At 36.7% G+C, this 16,996-nt stretch overlaps 2 protein-coding genes across 3 annotated transcripts in view; both read right to left on the bottom strand.

The window, feature by feature from the left end:
* The window catches only part of LOC121732126 (rotatin-like), a 50,842-nt gene that overhangs the window by 12,958 nt on the left and 20,888 nt on the right, over positions 1-16,996 (bottom strand). For both annotated transcript variants that reach the window (XM_042121932.1, XM_042121933.1), the window contains exons 21-23: positions 14,809-15,029; positions 14,168-14,312; positions 11,500-11,627 (exon numbers count right to left, since the gene is read on the bottom strand). In XM_042121932.1, the coding sequence (XP_041977866.1) occupies positions 11,500-11,627; positions 14,168-14,312; positions 14,809-15,029 (494 nt within the window). The remainder of the gene's footprint in view (positions 1-11,499; positions 11,628-14,167; positions 14,313-14,808; positions 15,030-16,996) is intronic.
* Positions 4,291-6,616, bottom strand: LOC121732128 (probable cytochrome P450 6a13). Its single transcript, XM_042121937.1, has 2 exons — positions 5,190-6,616; positions 4,291-4,467 (listed from the first exon to the last, which is right to left on the bottom strand). The coding sequence occupies exons 1-2, from the start codon at positions 6,502-6,504 to the stop codon at positions 4,292-4,294; spliced, it is 1,491 nt and encodes a 496-aa protein (XP_041977871.1). The 5' UTR covers positions 6,505-6,616; the 3' UTR covers position 4,291.

The raw sequence follows: 16,996 nt of genomic DNA, 5'->3' as shown, positions 1-16,996 counted from the left end.
TAAGTACTGTAAACAATAAATTGGTTTTCATTTAATATAATAATGCAAGGGCCTAATTTAGGTCAGTCTGTAATATTATATCAACAAACCACACAAGGGAAAACCCATAGAAATGTATCCTTATTGTTCTTTCACGCGCAAAAATTACTGATTTTAATGAAACGGATTTTAATGAAACTTTACAATAATATAGCTTATACATCAGAATAACACATAGGCCACAATTTTAACCGACTTTCAAAATGAGGGAGGTGTTATGTTCGTTTTCTTATATTCAACGATTACTCCGCCGTTTGTTAACTGATTTTCAAAAATTTTCTTTTGGTATATATAATTTGGTATTATATTCAGGAAAGTGGTGATCTGATGAAGGCTCCATAAGTAATCGAGGGAACTCCTCAAAACTTATAGGGAAACATGTGGTGACTTCGGTTTCGTGAGAAGTATTCTAAGCATATGCTACCAACAAGTAAGATTTTGCACCGAGATATACCTGGTATACCGTGGTTCGGAAGGTGCTGAGAGAACTCCTGATTCTTTATAGATACAAGTTTCGGAGTTTCGGCGTTGTTTTAAGAACAGAAAGCATATGCTACTGTGCAAATTACATCCATCATCATCATCATTATCATCATCATCATCATCATCATTATCACTACCATATTATACCATTTCATAGTCTTTTAGATCGAGACTCGAGTTTGTCAAGCGATAATAAAAAAAAATCTATACCTACCTAATATTATAAACCTGAAGAGTATGTTTGCTTGAACGCGTCAATCTCAGGAACTTCAGGTCCGATTTAAAAACTTATATCAGTGTTAGATAGATCATTTATCTAGGCTATATTATATTATCACGCTAAGACTAATACGACCGAAGAAACTTAGGAAAATGTGGGAAAAACGGGGGAAATATTTTTTATGGGAAAATGTACGGTTTCTGTAAAATTCCTAATTTACGCGGGCGAAGCCGCGCGGGACATCTATAATAAATATATATCTATACAAGGTAGGTATTTATTATTTTCTACTAAGTACTAACTAACTAACTAACCCCTGGTATCACAAAGATAATATTTAAAAAAAATACAGTAGGAGACAGATGCAGGATTTTACATTTTAAACAAGTCTTGTTTTTAATGGAATATCATCTACAGCATTTTAAAATACATAAGTAAAGTTTAACTTCAGCTTCTTACTTAAATGACTCTACGAAAGATAAATTATAAGATAAATATTATTGAAAGTCAGTTATGCCTTAAGTGCAAAAACTACTTTGTATTATCTTCACTGGATTAATAAAGTATTAAAAATTATACAGTATCTATTTAGTATTTACGGTTATTCAATTTCATCAGTATCGTTTTATAAGCCAGGAAGAGTATGTACTATGCGGCGCGGCGTTACAGTCTGTTCAAAGTTATATTACCTTCACCAGAACCCTTATTTCGTTGATCGTAGGGACCACTCTCATACAAACTTAAAGGTACAATCTCTCTGGACGCACAACAGGTTTTTGCAACAATAACTTAGCGGTTGTTTTGCAAAAACACATTATGGGCCGCATACCACTGCATTGTGTTTATAGAAGTACAGTGGATGTGATGTGTTACCAATTTTGAACCGTAATACCATTGATATAAAGTCGAAACATACTCAGGGTTTGTCGTCGACTCTACATACTGCGATGCATCGTCTTGATTAAATTCATGCAAATCAGAACATATAACGCTTACCATAATTTAAAACGTTTTAACGATTTTCGTAGGAACTAATAAGTTTATGACATTTCTTATTGGGCAAGAAAGAAGCAAAAAGGAGACACCGCTTACAATAGACAATTTTTCGTAACAAAAAAGAACGCTTTCTAATAATACTCACTACACCACACACAATAAAATGAAAGTAAAACACATGATAAAACATTTATTTATCACAATAATAATAATATTCGAACATAAATAAACATAGTACCTAGGCCGGTATAAATAGTCAGTACTCAAGATGCATCTCGGTCTCAAGACGCGGTTCAGCTCTATGATTGGTCCAAATTTTGACAGCCAACCAATCACAGAGCCTGAACCGTGTCTTGAGACCGAGATGCATCTTGAGTACTGACTATTTATACCGGCCCTAGACTCACTTAGGGCCTAGGGGTCAGTCTATTATTTGTAACAGTTTATCAACACACATTTATTAGTAAACATTAAACATATTATAAACTTACTTACTAATATTGATGCAGCGTATAATTATACATTATACGTGTAAGTATAACTTTAGAGACCCGCGCTGTCTTTGTGATATGTGACTTTTTTAATATGCCAGACAAAAACATAAAGCAGACCTTATATTGTAGTTATTGGCAGTTCAAATATTGTGATTAATAAGGAGGTAAATATCCAAATACACTCCTTATTTGAATTATAAAAGGTGCTGCCATACAAAAAATATTTAAGGATACACTCCTTCATTCATTCAACAAAATCGCAAAACGGAATAAGATATCACCCTTCATAAATATTTTGCACAATATTTTGACTATTTGTGAAATATGTAAATATATACATATGTGTAACATTTAAACCGATTAGCGATTCTCTGCCAAGTATAAGAAAGATCGCGTGTACGATTCTTTGACCGTATAACTTATTACAAAGACAATAAAGATCAAAGGTGGTAAACTAAATCTGACATCGCCTGTACCTATTGTTACTGTGCTTTTAATTCTAAACATTTTGTTTTAGGGGCCTTTAAATTGCTTTGCACAAAAAACTTAAAATGATAAATTAAGTACCTCTCGGTTCGTTCACCTTGACTCGTGTATAAAGTAGTGCGTTAAGTACCTAATGCAAATGACATTCACAACTTCCTTTCGAGTTGGATTTAAAACTAACAGGGTCTAGTAAATTTTTGATTTCTAACTTCGACTATGGAAAAAAAAAATTGGACTAAAGGACAACTTGTTTTCATAGTTTCAATAGCAAATGGGTTTTTTCTTATCTAATCAGGCCTTCAGATACCTACTTGATATATAGGTAACAGAGCGCAATCGAGAAAAATAAGAAATAAATATGTAGTTTCAATTCTCATCATAAAAACAGCAAAATCATCCAACTCTCCAAAATCATACAGGAAGTAATAACGCGTTAAAATAACGGCATACTACATACAAAAATATTATTTCTATTCTACTCTTCTATATATAAATTATTAATAAATGCATACATTAAGTCACCATACTTTATAAGGCATGCTGCCTTTAAAATGAAGAGGCAGCGGCCTTTATCTATTCGCATCACCAATGCAATGTCAAAATTGTTGACTCACGCGTCTGAAATGGGCATTTACAGTCAATAATTATTTCGATAGCGATGTTAGAATTAAAAATGTATGGTATTTCATATTTGACGCGCTCGTAACTTGTGCGACATACTAAGTAACCTGGCGCTTACGATCATACATTTAACGTCTAACCACAGAATATATATTAGTAGTACCAACAGAATTCCCACTCGTGAAACCCGTTTAAAAAAATAACAACTCATGCTGCGATACTATAAAGTTCAAATTCCGACCGCGCAGTGCTAGGTGCCTACAATTATATTTACCTACATGTGCACTCTCTTTCTATCGCGTAAGAGGTACCCTTTCCGACGAAATCAAGAATGTCACCTTTTAGAAAATAAAATAATCTTCTTTTAATTACTATAGCTACTAATAGCAAACTTTTTTATAGTAATAATCAAATTTTAGTAACCCAACGTATATTTTATAATAGTTTTATATTTGTTTATAGTGTAGGAGCTGGTCAGGATTTTTTTACAACTTCAACATAGTAACTTGTGTTTATTTATGTGTAGTATGCGGTTTGTTTGTAACAAATTTGTTTATTTGCTATGTTTGTGTATTTTTTTTATCTTTTTTTGTATTTTAAAGTCTTAAATTACTTTATTGTAATATTTCTTTGACTTTTTTCAATTGTTCATATTTATCAGATTAATAACGATTCTGTTACAGTGGTTAAATCAGTACGTAGATATATGCGACGAAAAAATCTTGCGCGCGCGTCACCGCTCGCTTGTGAGTCCCTTGTGATCTGCCCCTTTAAAGGGGTACTTACAGTTCGATACCTAAACGCGCGAGTGGGACAGCCCTGGTCTAACTTCGTTTCTAAAATTTTCGGCCGCATCTTGCCTTTATCGGTAGTCATCCGTCATGGCACTGACTCTTCTGATACTCTGATAAAACTAAATTAAGTACCATTGTGCAGTGAAAACAGTCTTCGCTCATTTAGACTCGCTATGAGCTCTATATTTAAGCCAGATGCCACCTTTGTTTTTGAGCATAACGCTTCTGGTATCGTATTCGATCGTCGGGGTGGTTCTCTCGCACGGTTCCACTGCGTAGTGCTGGAGAATAGTCGCCAGACCCGCTGTGAACATCAGCTGAGCGAACCGAGCCCCTGGAATGATAACAATAGTAAAACTTACGGCTCCAACAGCTTCTAAGTAGATGGTAAGTAAAAAGTGCCCGTATCCAGACTTGTGAGTGGTTATTATGAATAGTAAAAAAAAAATCCACAGCCGAACATATAACCTCCTCGTTTTTTGGAAGTCGGTTAAAAATGATCTTAATTCGTATAAACGTTCTATTTTTACGATGGGCAAAGATGACTCTACAATCTTCAGTTTAGCAACGAAAAAAGGACAAAGCGCCTAATATTGCACAAAAGACTTTGTTTTCGTAATGGGAACATTTTAGTATACCTACATTACAATCAACAATATAGAAATATCTCAAACATTACCTATACGAACGAAACAATAACATCAAATGTTTTGTAAATGTAAAACGCGAATTATTCATGCAATCTTTGACGTTCTTTATTATAATAACAATTGGCAATAATTTAAGCAAAAGGCACGTATGTTTGAAATTGGTTTGAAACATGCTAGGGTAAAACGTCTTTAATCTTTATCGTTTTACCCAAGCCTGTAATTTTTTTATTATAGAAAGTATTATAATGATAATGAAAGTATTATAATATAATTCATATTGCATCTTATATGATACGGAGGATTTTCTGATAATTACGTATTTATTGTATCGATTACGGGTCAATTAATGAAAGCGGCGTTTAGATAAATGAAGAGTTTAAGACGAAATAAAATCTATGCAATTTACCTGGACAACTCCTAGGTCCCTCGCCGAACGCTAAGAATCCATTCTGATTTAGATCATCGGAGAATCTTTCCGGATCGAACTTATCGGGGTCCGGGAAATACGTGGCATCCTTCTGTATGCAGTGTATGGGTATTAAATACGCGTCCCTGGGTTTAGCGCTCAACTCTGTTCCGGGGATGGTGCAGGGTGCTGTGCAGAGCCGCGTGGTGAGCGGAGTCGGGGGATGCATGCGGAGGGTCTCATAGAACACCGCGATGACCAGACGCATCGCGCACACCGCCTCGTAGGTCATTCCGTTGTATCTCTCCAAGCACTCCTTCACTTCTGACCTGATACGCTCCTGCAACTCCTGGTCCTTCGCCAGATGGTACAGGCAGAACGACATCGTCGTCGCCGTTGTCTCGAGCCCGGCCAGCATGAATATGAAGGAGTTCGATACTATCAGCTCGTCCGTCATGGCGAATCCGTTCTCGTTCTTCTGCACGTTGAGCATGAGTTGGAGGAAGTCGCTCCTCTCCTTGCCGGTGCTGCGCCTCTCGTCTAGCACCTGCTTAATGGTCGTGCTGAAGAAGTATTCCACCTCCGGGCTGTAGGTTTTGAGGTTAAGGAGTTTGAACAGCCTGGGAAAGAACGCGCGACAGTACCGCTTCAGGATGGTCGCGCGGTCCGTTTTGAACATCTTCTGGGACATGATGAGGAACGGCGACCGCTCGTCCTTCAGGGAGCCGGGGTCGACTCCGAAGGCGCAGCTTCCGAGAACGTCGGTGGTGTATCTCGTCATGAGCTTCGGGACGTCGATATCCTCGCCGTTCTCCCTGTCCAGAGCATTCTTAAGACTCTTCGTGCACTCCGCGATCAGAGGGAACATGGCCTTCATCTTGGCCGAGGAGAAGGTGGGCGTCACGATGTGCCGCATCGTTTTCCACTCCGCCCCGCTCATGTTCGCCAAGTTCCGCAGCAGAGGTTCGCGCTTGGTGTCCGTGGACACCGATATTCTATCGCCGAAGGACGGGAATTCGCTCGACATTATAGTCTTGACCAGCTCGAGGTCTATCAGCATCAGGGCCGGTCTTCGGGCCTGGTATATGCCGACGTACTTTTCATCTCGAAACGAGTCGTAGAATATTTGGAGCATTCTGGTGTAGCTCCTCCTCATGATGAACGTCGCGCCAAAATTTCCGAAGATGGGGCACGGTTCCTTGTAGGGCACCCGCCTGTTCAGCCAATATTTTCTCCCACTCGTGGCGTAGTGAAAAGCCGTCAGTAAAAGTAGGAGCGAAATCAATATCACGAGTAGTATCACACCCAAAGTCATCGTCACCGAATATCTTCGTAGCACCGAACGAAAACTGCGTACTACGCGAGTCGTTTTTGTAAACAAGCAAGAGCGCGGAGAGGCCGGCGCGGCTGCGGCGTGCGGCGCTGGGGTATGGAATCGGAATGAGTTGTGTATCAACAGTCGGGGCCGCGAGCCGCGAGCGTCAGATAAGCACCACGCTCGTCAAGGCCGCGCGCGTGACGTGCGACGCCCGCGTTCACCCGCAACCCTACTGGGAGAGTTCTATACGATCAATATTATGGGCACTATCTGATGTGAATCTGAATACTTCATTGATCACGTAAAACATCATATTATCCATGATTAAAGAGATGTTCAAATAAAGTAGAAAACAATTAAAACTTCTCTAATTAAATCAACTCAAATTTAATTAATACAAACGTTGGTGTTAATTAAATAAACACATATTTCAATAGCGTCGTGTCGGTTACAATGTCCGTAAATTTACAATTTCATTGCGCAATGCATCACAATTTTATGGTAATAGAAACAGTTTATAAATGTTAAATAACTGAATAATATGAGATAACTATGGTTTATTTTGACTCTTGGGAAAACCCAGAAAACAACAACTTTTTCAAAACTGCAACTTTGCAAATCAGATGTGAACATGTTGTTGTGACAAAAATTCTGAGAGTCTTCAAAAGTAAGTAAAATTAATATCTATATGTATAAAAAATCAATGCCACTTTTCGTTGTAATTTTATAACTCAAGAAGCTCACCCACAGATTTTAGAAGTTACCTATCCAAACCAAATGTTTAGGTTCTGTTCGGACTATTTAGTAGATGGTTTTGTGCTGTCAAATTGAAACTATTTTCAGTGTTCACAGTACATAAAACATCGCCAACATAGCTAAAAGTTTTAACTCGCATCTAAGATTCTTCTAAAACCTTGCTGATTAAGTATTCCATAAAAGGATCATGAATCCTTGAATCTCGACGCGGTATTGTTGATATGTATTTACGGAACAAACTCGGCCGATGGCCCGAGCATCGTGCATTCTATGTCCGTATGTATGACGCAAGAACACTATAACAATTTATATCTCATCGCAACTAGGGTTGACATATCTCCTAAAGCCGAAAAGTTAAAAAAAATCGGTCTCTAAACAGGCAAATAGGTAAATAATAAATATCAAATAATATAAAGCAAGCAAAGCAAAATTGTTTACTAGTTTCAGCAAAAGAGGCGGACAAACCTGTATGTTGTCCAATTTAATTTTCAGCTGGCAACCCTAATCGCAAAGTATAGGTGGTCCTCAATATGCTATGGAGTATGGACGATCGATTGCGGTCACGACAATTTGTACCCAATTAACCGAACATCCATACATGAAAGGGATAACGATTATTATATTTCGGCGTGTGCGCAGTAGACGACTGCGGAGAAAAAAGAGAAACAGTGAAGAAAGAAAGAAAAATAGAGACCATTAAAAACATATTAACCCACGTAAATTCCATTCAGCAACGTAAGGCACTGATCAGAGAAGTTTTGGTTCATCATCTTTCGCTTCTCTTTCTGAGTTTAACCATTTACGATACATAATATTATTAGGTTACGTTAAAAACGGTTTATTTTAGACATTTTCGAAATTTTCAATAAGACCTAGTGTGTACGCTCTTTTAGGCATTCAACTTAACCACGGTATTCGTAATTTTATTACCGTCGTCAATATACAATTAATCTTTCAACAAAAACTTTAAAGTGCCTATAATGAATTGCTCCGTAAGGCCAGACTTGTTTTATTATTTTTATTCTCATCTCTACATGCGGTGCGTTTCTTATTTTACATCTGATAGGGTATTTATACCAATTACATAAGGATCAATTTTATAGAAACCCCTAAGTGAAATAACTGAACGGAGAAAATAAAGGAAGCAGTAATTTATTTCAAATTACTTTTGCTATTTTTATATGCTGGTTGTTTTTGGCTTGATGTGAAAGGAATAAGAGGCCAAGAACATATATTTTATGGTAAGTATATTCATTGTACACTGCTTTCATAAAATACATCTAACAACATCGTCTGTTAAACAAGCATAATATGCCCATAGTGATGTTCATCAATCTTTTAAAAAAAAAATGTGTGTAGTATAAAAAGTCAATTCAAAATTATAGCTATTTTACTTAAATGCGCATTCAGAATTGTTGGGCCTGGCCTTTATATTATAGGTATGTAGTATGTACTTAAAACAGATTTTCTATATGTCTCAAACAGCAGCAGCAAGTTAGGTATTTATATAAATACATTATATTGCTCATGTGATTGCCTTTTAATAAGGGTTCCGTACGTCGTGGCCATTTTCATCAGGGCCACGACGCGACGCGACGCGAATTTCGCGTCGTGGCTGTTTCACTGTGACCACAACGCGTTGTGACTTGTGAGCTATTTTTTCGCTCACTGAGCGATTTCGGTCTTTGAGCTTACATTTACACTAACACACTGTATTTTAAGGGGGGTTCCAAAACAAGAAACTTATTTTTGTCACTTTGTGCGGAACACCTCACGCGACTTTGACTTGGCAGACTGTTTTATCTGACTGACAAAACAATTAGACAGAGCTAGTTTATCATCAAAATAACATCGCGTGGCCGATAGTCACCGCGGCCAGATATCTGTGATATGGTATGTGAGACGATAACTGACGACAACTGACACGATAATAACTATTTATACATTATACAACGAAATAGATAACATGCTGCGGGAAAACACTGTGCGAAAATTCACATAAACTTTAGGATAAACGGTAAAATATTATTTCTTACTAAATCAGCATTAGCCAACTGCCAAGTAAGAGTCAAGCGCTTCAGATGTAATTTAACTCAATAAATATAATAGTATAAGAGATATTCAAGACAAAGTTCATTTCTGGAATATATTCAGGCTAATCGTTTATTTTTTCGTTTAGACATTTTTTAGGGTTCCGTACCCAAAGGGTAAAAACGAGACCCTATTACTAAGACTTCGTTGTCTGTCCGTCTGTCTGTCTGTATTTCTGTCTGTCTCCAGGCTGTATCTCAAGAACCGCTAGAGCTAGACTTCTGAAATTTTCACAGATTGTGTATATCTGTTGCCGCTATAACAAATACTAAAAATAAAGTTAATATTTAAAGGGGGCTCCCATACAAGAAAAGTGATTTATTTGGCCTTTTTTGCTCGAAATCAATAATGGTAACAGCTAGGCACTTGAAATTTTCACAAAATCCTTAATTATATTTGCATCTACTTTAATAATTAATAATAAAATTAAAATAAAGTAAATATTTAAGGGGGGCTCCCATACAAAAAACACAATTTTTTGTCTATTTTTGCTCTATACCGGTACGGAACCCTTCGTGCGCGAGTCCGACTCGCACTTGGCCGATTTTTTAGAATAAATATACTATGAGCACAAAATTTACTATGAAATCAAATTTTCTATTTTATATGAAATCCGCTAAAAATTTTTTTTTTATTTTTATGAAATAAGGGGGCACACGAGCAAACGGGTCACCTGATGGAGCAACTTCCGTCGCCCATGGACACTCGCAGCATCAGAAGAGCTGCAAGTGCGTTGCCGGCCTTTTAAGAGGGAATAGGGTAATAGAGGAGGGTAGGGAAGGGAAGGGAAGGGAATAGTTGAGGGTAGGGAAGGGAATAGGGTAGGAGATAGATTGGGCCTCCGGTAAACTCACTCACACGGCGAAACACAGCGCAAGCGCTGTTTCACGCCGGTTTTCTGTGAGAACGTGGTATTTATCCGGTCGAGCCGGCCCATTCGTGCCGAAGCATGGCTCTCCCACGAATCGAATAATTGTAAAACTTGAATTTAGGAGTATAATACTTATTCTGCAAATTTTCGACACAGTTATCACTATTCCAAGTTAATAATAGTCACGGTTTAAAAAAGGACCAAGGAAAACACTTCCCAGAACTAAAATATTTTAGAGACCACTCAGAATTTGGTATGCATGTTTTTCAAATTCAAATTCAAATATTGTTTTCCTCCAGTCGCTGAAAATAGAAACTTGCAGTTGTAGACAAACAATTTTCAAACGTACGAACTAACTATAACATCCGTATTTTTGTTATAACAAACATACTTCAAAGCATCTGCCTTTAGTTTAGGAAATAAATGTATTTTTTTTAATATTATACATTTTTTTGTTTTTGAATTCACGTAAAAAGTACAAAAGTATGGCCGCTAAGTGCTTGTTCAGACACAGCGGGAACCGCGCGGTTCCCGTGCAGAAAACGAGCGTGTGAACGCTGTAATACAACGCCTTTGTAATAAGCTGCGACTTGCGAGCGGTTAAGGTGACGCCGCGTTAAATCACTCTCCTCTGTTGGCAAAATTAGAATCCCTTTTTTTACAGAGGTCTTTTTTATTGATTATTCTGTGTTATAAAAGTTGACTAATCGTGTTATGCTATGGGTAATTCAAAGACAAAAACATGATAAATACTGACAATGAACTTTAATTTCTTAGCTTTAGTAATTGCTGAGAAAAATCGATATCGCTACAGCCAAATTATCAAGGCGTCGCCTTAAAACGCACGAGTCCAAACCGCGCGGTTCCCACTGTGCCTGAACAAGCACTTAGCGGCCATTCTTTTGAGATTAATTCGTTACCTATAGATTTTTTCGTTTAACTAATAACTGACAGAATATGTCATTGGTCATTTTTACATTTCGCTGATGACGTTATTGTTTTCCGATTTCAAATGAAAGGTAGGATGGCCACTCGTCCTAAATTGGGCGCTTGTATAATTTTGGACGTGACGTTAATATTGTGGACGTCCGCGGCAAAACGATAACACGGGGAAGTAAAATATATGGATATGTGTCCAATGTTTTATCGTGGAAGTCGGCGTCCATATAGATAGATCATAATATAAATTGCGCCCACTGGTCATAAAACCTTCCTCATTAAAGTTAGTGATAGAATGGTCCACTTTTACTAATTCAAATAAATGATAGACGTACCTGTGCAGTCGACGATCTTACGGTGACGGTGGTGATAACGGCTGCGGCTGCGGCGCGCACGGCGTTCGCCTCGTCGCTGCGGCTGAACGCGCCCACCGCAAACTCCAATAGCGACTCGCAAGGCAGACCTAGGCAAGTTAGTTATGAGTTATGACTTATGAGTAACAAATGGATGTAATTATTACAAACTATAATTATGATACCCGCAACTCCGTTGCACGAAAATTAGATTATCGCGCGGGAACCGTACATTTTACCGGGATAAAAAGTATCCTACATCCTTTCCCGGGACTCAAAGTTTCTCCATATCAAATTCAGCAAAATCGGTTCAGCGGTTTGTGCATGATGAAGTAACAGACATATAGACATACACACTTTCGCATTTAATTAAATATTTTGTATGGATGAATGTAGTTACGCAAAAAGGATCCACAAAACATTCAACAAATTGCTCACAATTTAATATTACCAACCTAACCGATCTCACCAGTTTAACTGAATTTTGTGAAATTTGGTAAAATGTCCTGGAAGACTTGAGGCTCTTAGTGTGTCCAAATATCCTAAAGCATCTGATACCTGATACCTTTTAGGTCATATTTTGATTGGGACTTGAGTAATGTTTATTCCCTGGTGATTGGTGCCTGGTACACTTCATCACCTTTTAAAATACCTATATAAGTCCACGAATGTAGAGTAGGATATTTAAGAAAGTTTTTTTACAAATTATTAACCGGATAAGTAGTGAGGATACATAGATGGATTTGGTATGGTAGTAGTCAAGCTCTTGATTTATACTAGGTAACTACTACTTTACTTTTCAGCCCGATACAAATGTTATGTTGTAGTAGAATATTCGCGTAGCCGTAAGTACAAGTCATACTTATTTAATTTTATGATTCATATATTCTTATATGACATATTATTATAGACTAGATGTCCCGCGCGGCTTCGCCCGCGTAAATTAGCAATTTCACAGAAACCGTACATTTTCGAATAATAAATACTCCTTTCACGTGGTCTACTCTATATAAAAGCCAAATATTGCTATAAAAATTGCTCCAGTAGTTCGTGAGATAAACCCTTTCTAATATTTTCCCCGATTTTCCCACATTTTCCTAAGTTTCTTCGGTCGTATTAGTCTTAGCGTGATAATATAATATAATATAATATAATATAATATAATATAATATAATATAATATAATATAATATAATATAATATAATATAATATAATATAATATAATATAATATAATATAATATAATATAATATAATATAATATAATATAATATAATATAATATAATATAATATAGCCTTACTCTATAAATAAAAGGTAGTGATGATGATGATGATGAATGTAATTTGCATAGTAGCATATGCTTTCCGTTCTTAAAACAACGCCGAAACTCCCAAACTTGTATCTATAAAGAATCAGGGGTTCTCTCAGCACCTTCCGAACCACGGTATACCAGGTGCAAAATACCTCGGTGCAAAATCTTACTTGTTTGTAGCATATGCTTAGAATACTTCTCACGAAACCGAAGTCACCACATGTTTCCCCATAAATTTTTAGGAGTTCCCTCGATTACTTATGGATCCTTCATCAGATCACTACTTTTGTGAATATAATACCAAATTGGGATGATACCATACATACCAAAAGAAAAAATTTCAAAATCGGTTAACAAACGGCGGAGTAATCGTTGAACATAAGAAAACGAACATAACACCTCCCCCATTTTGAAAGTCGGTTAAAATTGTAGCCTATGTGTTATTCTGATGTATAAGCTATATTATTGTAAAGTTTCATTAAAATCCGTTCAATAGTTTTTGCATGAAAGAGTAACAAACATCCATACATCCACACATCCACACATCTATACATCCATACATCCAAACAAACTTTCGCCTTTATAATATTAGTAGGATAGTAAGCTCATACATGTTTCTAACAATTCAAAGAACAATAAAGATAAAAATATTATTTACTGTGCACTTGTGATACCTACAAGTGCCATAAATTTGCAATATAGGAATTCCCCTTTTGAGGAAAAGAGACATAAGAAGATAGACTTCATTGTAAGTGACAAAGGCAAATACTCGTAATAATTCATACTTATTCCGTTCAGTATTTAACAACAAAATATTATGCATCTATGGACGTATTCAATCTAAGAGTATACTACAGTGAAATTAAACACATTTTGATCCAAACAAGAAGGAAGATAGCTAATATTGTACAAAATATGTATACAATACTACAACTGATTTAGGAAATAACTTTTTAGGAAAGTTACATTAAATAAAACACTAAATCCAATCATAAGTTTTTAAAAAGAATTTAGCATCCCAAGCTCTTAATTTTATAGCGTAATATTTAAACCCGCGATTACACTGACTTACTGCCACACTCAGAGACATTTAATGAAGAGTGTACGTAAATAATGAACGGGGCTTATCAAAATCGTCATTTAATTACAGTTTAGTTAAATATTTGTTTCTGAGTGCGGCAGTAAGTGATGACTAAAATATAAGGGCTCCCACACAAAACTGCGAATTCGCATCGCATCGTAATGTCATAATATTTATTATGAATTTTGTCGCAGATATTTTAGATGCCATACGAATTCGCAGTTATGTGTGGGAACCCTTAGATCGTGGACACATACATTGAACTAAATGTGGCAGTAGTTGCGCGTGCGTCGCGATCGCGGCGACGGTACGCAGCGCGGCCGCCCGCAACTCCGTGCGCGACGCACCGCAGTCCGCCACAAGCACGCGCATCGTCGCCGCACAGAAACATTCGCTCCAGCGCTACAACATTACAAATATCTATGTTTCCGCCCCCAACCTTATTAATCTACACATATTTTGGATGCTATCCATAAAGATTAATGTCTTAGTTTCAACAAACCTAAATTTTCAAGATATGTTTCATAATTAAAATTTTGGTTGTTTGGCCTTTGAAATAAAGCTTAAAATTACAAACCATCTTTTTATATTCCAATCTATGTTATTGCTATTCCTGCGTTAAAAAATCATGCCATTTATTTCAATTCTACGACAAACGACAGAGATAACATGATATTTAAAATAATTAACCATTAATTAGACTGGCGAAAATGGGTTAAACCTATTCTCGCCAATCTAGGTTATTTTTAATCGAGTTCACTTCAATTCTACAATAATTATGAACGATAGAGATATTATTATATTTTACCATATTTAACCGAGTCTGGCGCACCTGGCTTTCTTAATTAAAGCACAAAAACCATACGATATAACAATATATTCCATTACAATTCCTTACTTGAACAGGTATGTTTTGTTTATGCGCGTGCGTGACAAGCGCGAGCGTGGCCAGCGTCGCGTCGAGCCTGCACGCATGGCCCTTGCGTCCACATCCGCTCGCGCACCCGCCCAGCGTACGCGTCATGGCCCGTAACGCGTGGATTAGCGTATCCTCAGATAGCACACAGTACCGGGAATACACCGCGTATCGTGTACATCGTAGCAGCTCGTTGAGATAACCTGTAAATTGTTTAACAATATAATGTTGCGTTTTGAGTAGTTTATTTTAGATAGCTACATTGTAACATTTCAAAAGCATTATTTGCACTATTTAAAAATTAAAATTCAGGAGCAGCTTAAGATTTGGCTGAAAATTCAGAGTCAATCGTACGGAACCCTGAGAGCGCGAGTCCGAGTCGCAGTGGTCAGTTCGTTTTGTTTGTAAAGACCAAAACAAATATGAATACCTAATTGTCGAAAAAAATTAATTTAAACATTTGCAGAGTGACTCATTATAGTACTCCCAAATTAATAATGCGCATCTTCTTTAATTATCGTAATCACGAAAACACCCGAATCTATGAAGCGTAATGCACTTGCATTATGCACCTTGTTGAAAGGAGATAGAAGTAAATATCATATAGCCGGTGGCTGTCCGCTATCGCCGGTCCGTCAATAAGTGCTATAACTACCGGGAAGCGATCACGGCGTTACCATGGTAACGTCCAAGCAATGTCAGGCGCCTCTACGTCGCTGCAAAGCGCTGTTTTTCGTAAAGTTAAGTTTAACCTCTTGAACCCCACCGACACCTTAACGTGCCACCCGTAAAAATACGTCTGTGTACCACCGGCACGTTAATGAGCCACCTGATGCACTCGACCTCACGCTGTTTTGTTACTTATTTTAGTGTGATTAAGATTTAATTTCGTTTGTTCTATGTAACATTATTGTTAAGAGTATGAAGTTGGCTACAAAAAGAATGCACTAAATTAGTTCCTGATTGGCGCAAATTTTGTAAAACTTGAAAAACAATCGAAAAATTTGAATTGCGCCATAGAACGCGGTATTTAAGGTTCAATAGAATTTTAACATCCTGGTATTCGAGAGGTTAAAACAGCGCTTGCAGCGAGTAGCCACGTCTTCCGACGCTCGGAAAATTCGATCGTTGCCGAAAAATTACAAAAATTTCTATGCGCATTATCACTTTGGGAGCACTGTACCTAACTTTATAAGAGGTAACAAGTCTTTTGGCACGTATAAGGGGGGTATTACATTATCATATATATTGTATCATTTCTATGATCATATATAGGATCCAATATATATGATCATTTGATCATATCTGCATATTACATTATCATATTTCATTGATCCTAATTTACGTCATATGTGGTTTCAATAGCCAATGGGGAGCGCTAACGCTAACAGGTATTGATGTCAGGGTTACTAGATCTCAGAGAATTCGATTTGTCAAAAGACATCGTCATTTTTAATAAGGCTTGTTTTTTGTTATTTCAGCAAGATTATCCAAGTATATAATTAGAAAAATAATAACATTACATTATTTGAAACATATTAACGAACAAGAAATTAAAAACTCTTTTTTATATTAAATAACTGGCAACACCTATTTCTATGACCGTATTGGATCCAATCTCTCAGCAAATGTCAAAAATCTATGATCAAGGAAGAAATTAATCATATGTCTATATTACATTATCCAATATCATTGACTCAATGATCTCGGATCCAATATATATGATAATCTAATATCCCCCTTAGTAGCAAAATGTGACTAAACAGCGTTCTTGATAGGATTTCCAAGCGGTATTCCCACTTTACAAAGCAGTTCGCGAAAATCAAAATTTTATTCGTCCACCTACAATCTACATACTATACAAACTTTAATAATATTGACTTTAGTTTCGCGTATGTGTGCCACTGTCCACTGGTAGACGTTTTGCAGAATATAACATTTTTTATAGTGATATTAAAATATATATCATGCTACTATATGATAGTAATTAACTATTAATTCTGAATGCACAACAGTATATTTTATAGTACTTCAAGAGAGTACTGTTAGTATATCACGTTCTATTTCATACTTAGATTTAAGTATTTATCGTTTGACGATACCTAACAAAGTTCAATAAGCTATAAAATTTAAGATAGCAACTAAGATAAGGACTCAGTTTCAATTAGTT

The sequence above is a fragment of the Aricia agestis genome, chromosome 11 (assembly GCF_905147365.1).
Source record: "Aricia agestis chromosome 11, ilAriAges1.1, whole genome shotgun sequence".
NCBI lineage: Eukaryota > Metazoa > Arthropoda > Insecta > Lepidoptera > Lycaenidae > Aricia > Aricia agestis.
Note: the sequence above shows the minus strand (reverse complement) of the source record. Positions and strands in the feature narration are given on the sequence as shown.

Coding starts and splice junctions, on each gene's coding strand:
- LOC121732128 (XM_042121937.1), bottom strand. CDS start 6,504: ATGACTTTGGGTGTGATACTACTCGTGATATTGATTTCGCTCCTACTT. Junction 4,468..5,189: donor GGGACCTAGGAGTTGTCCAG/GTAAATTGCATA, acceptor TTATCATTCCAG/GGGCTCGGTTCGCTCAGCTG.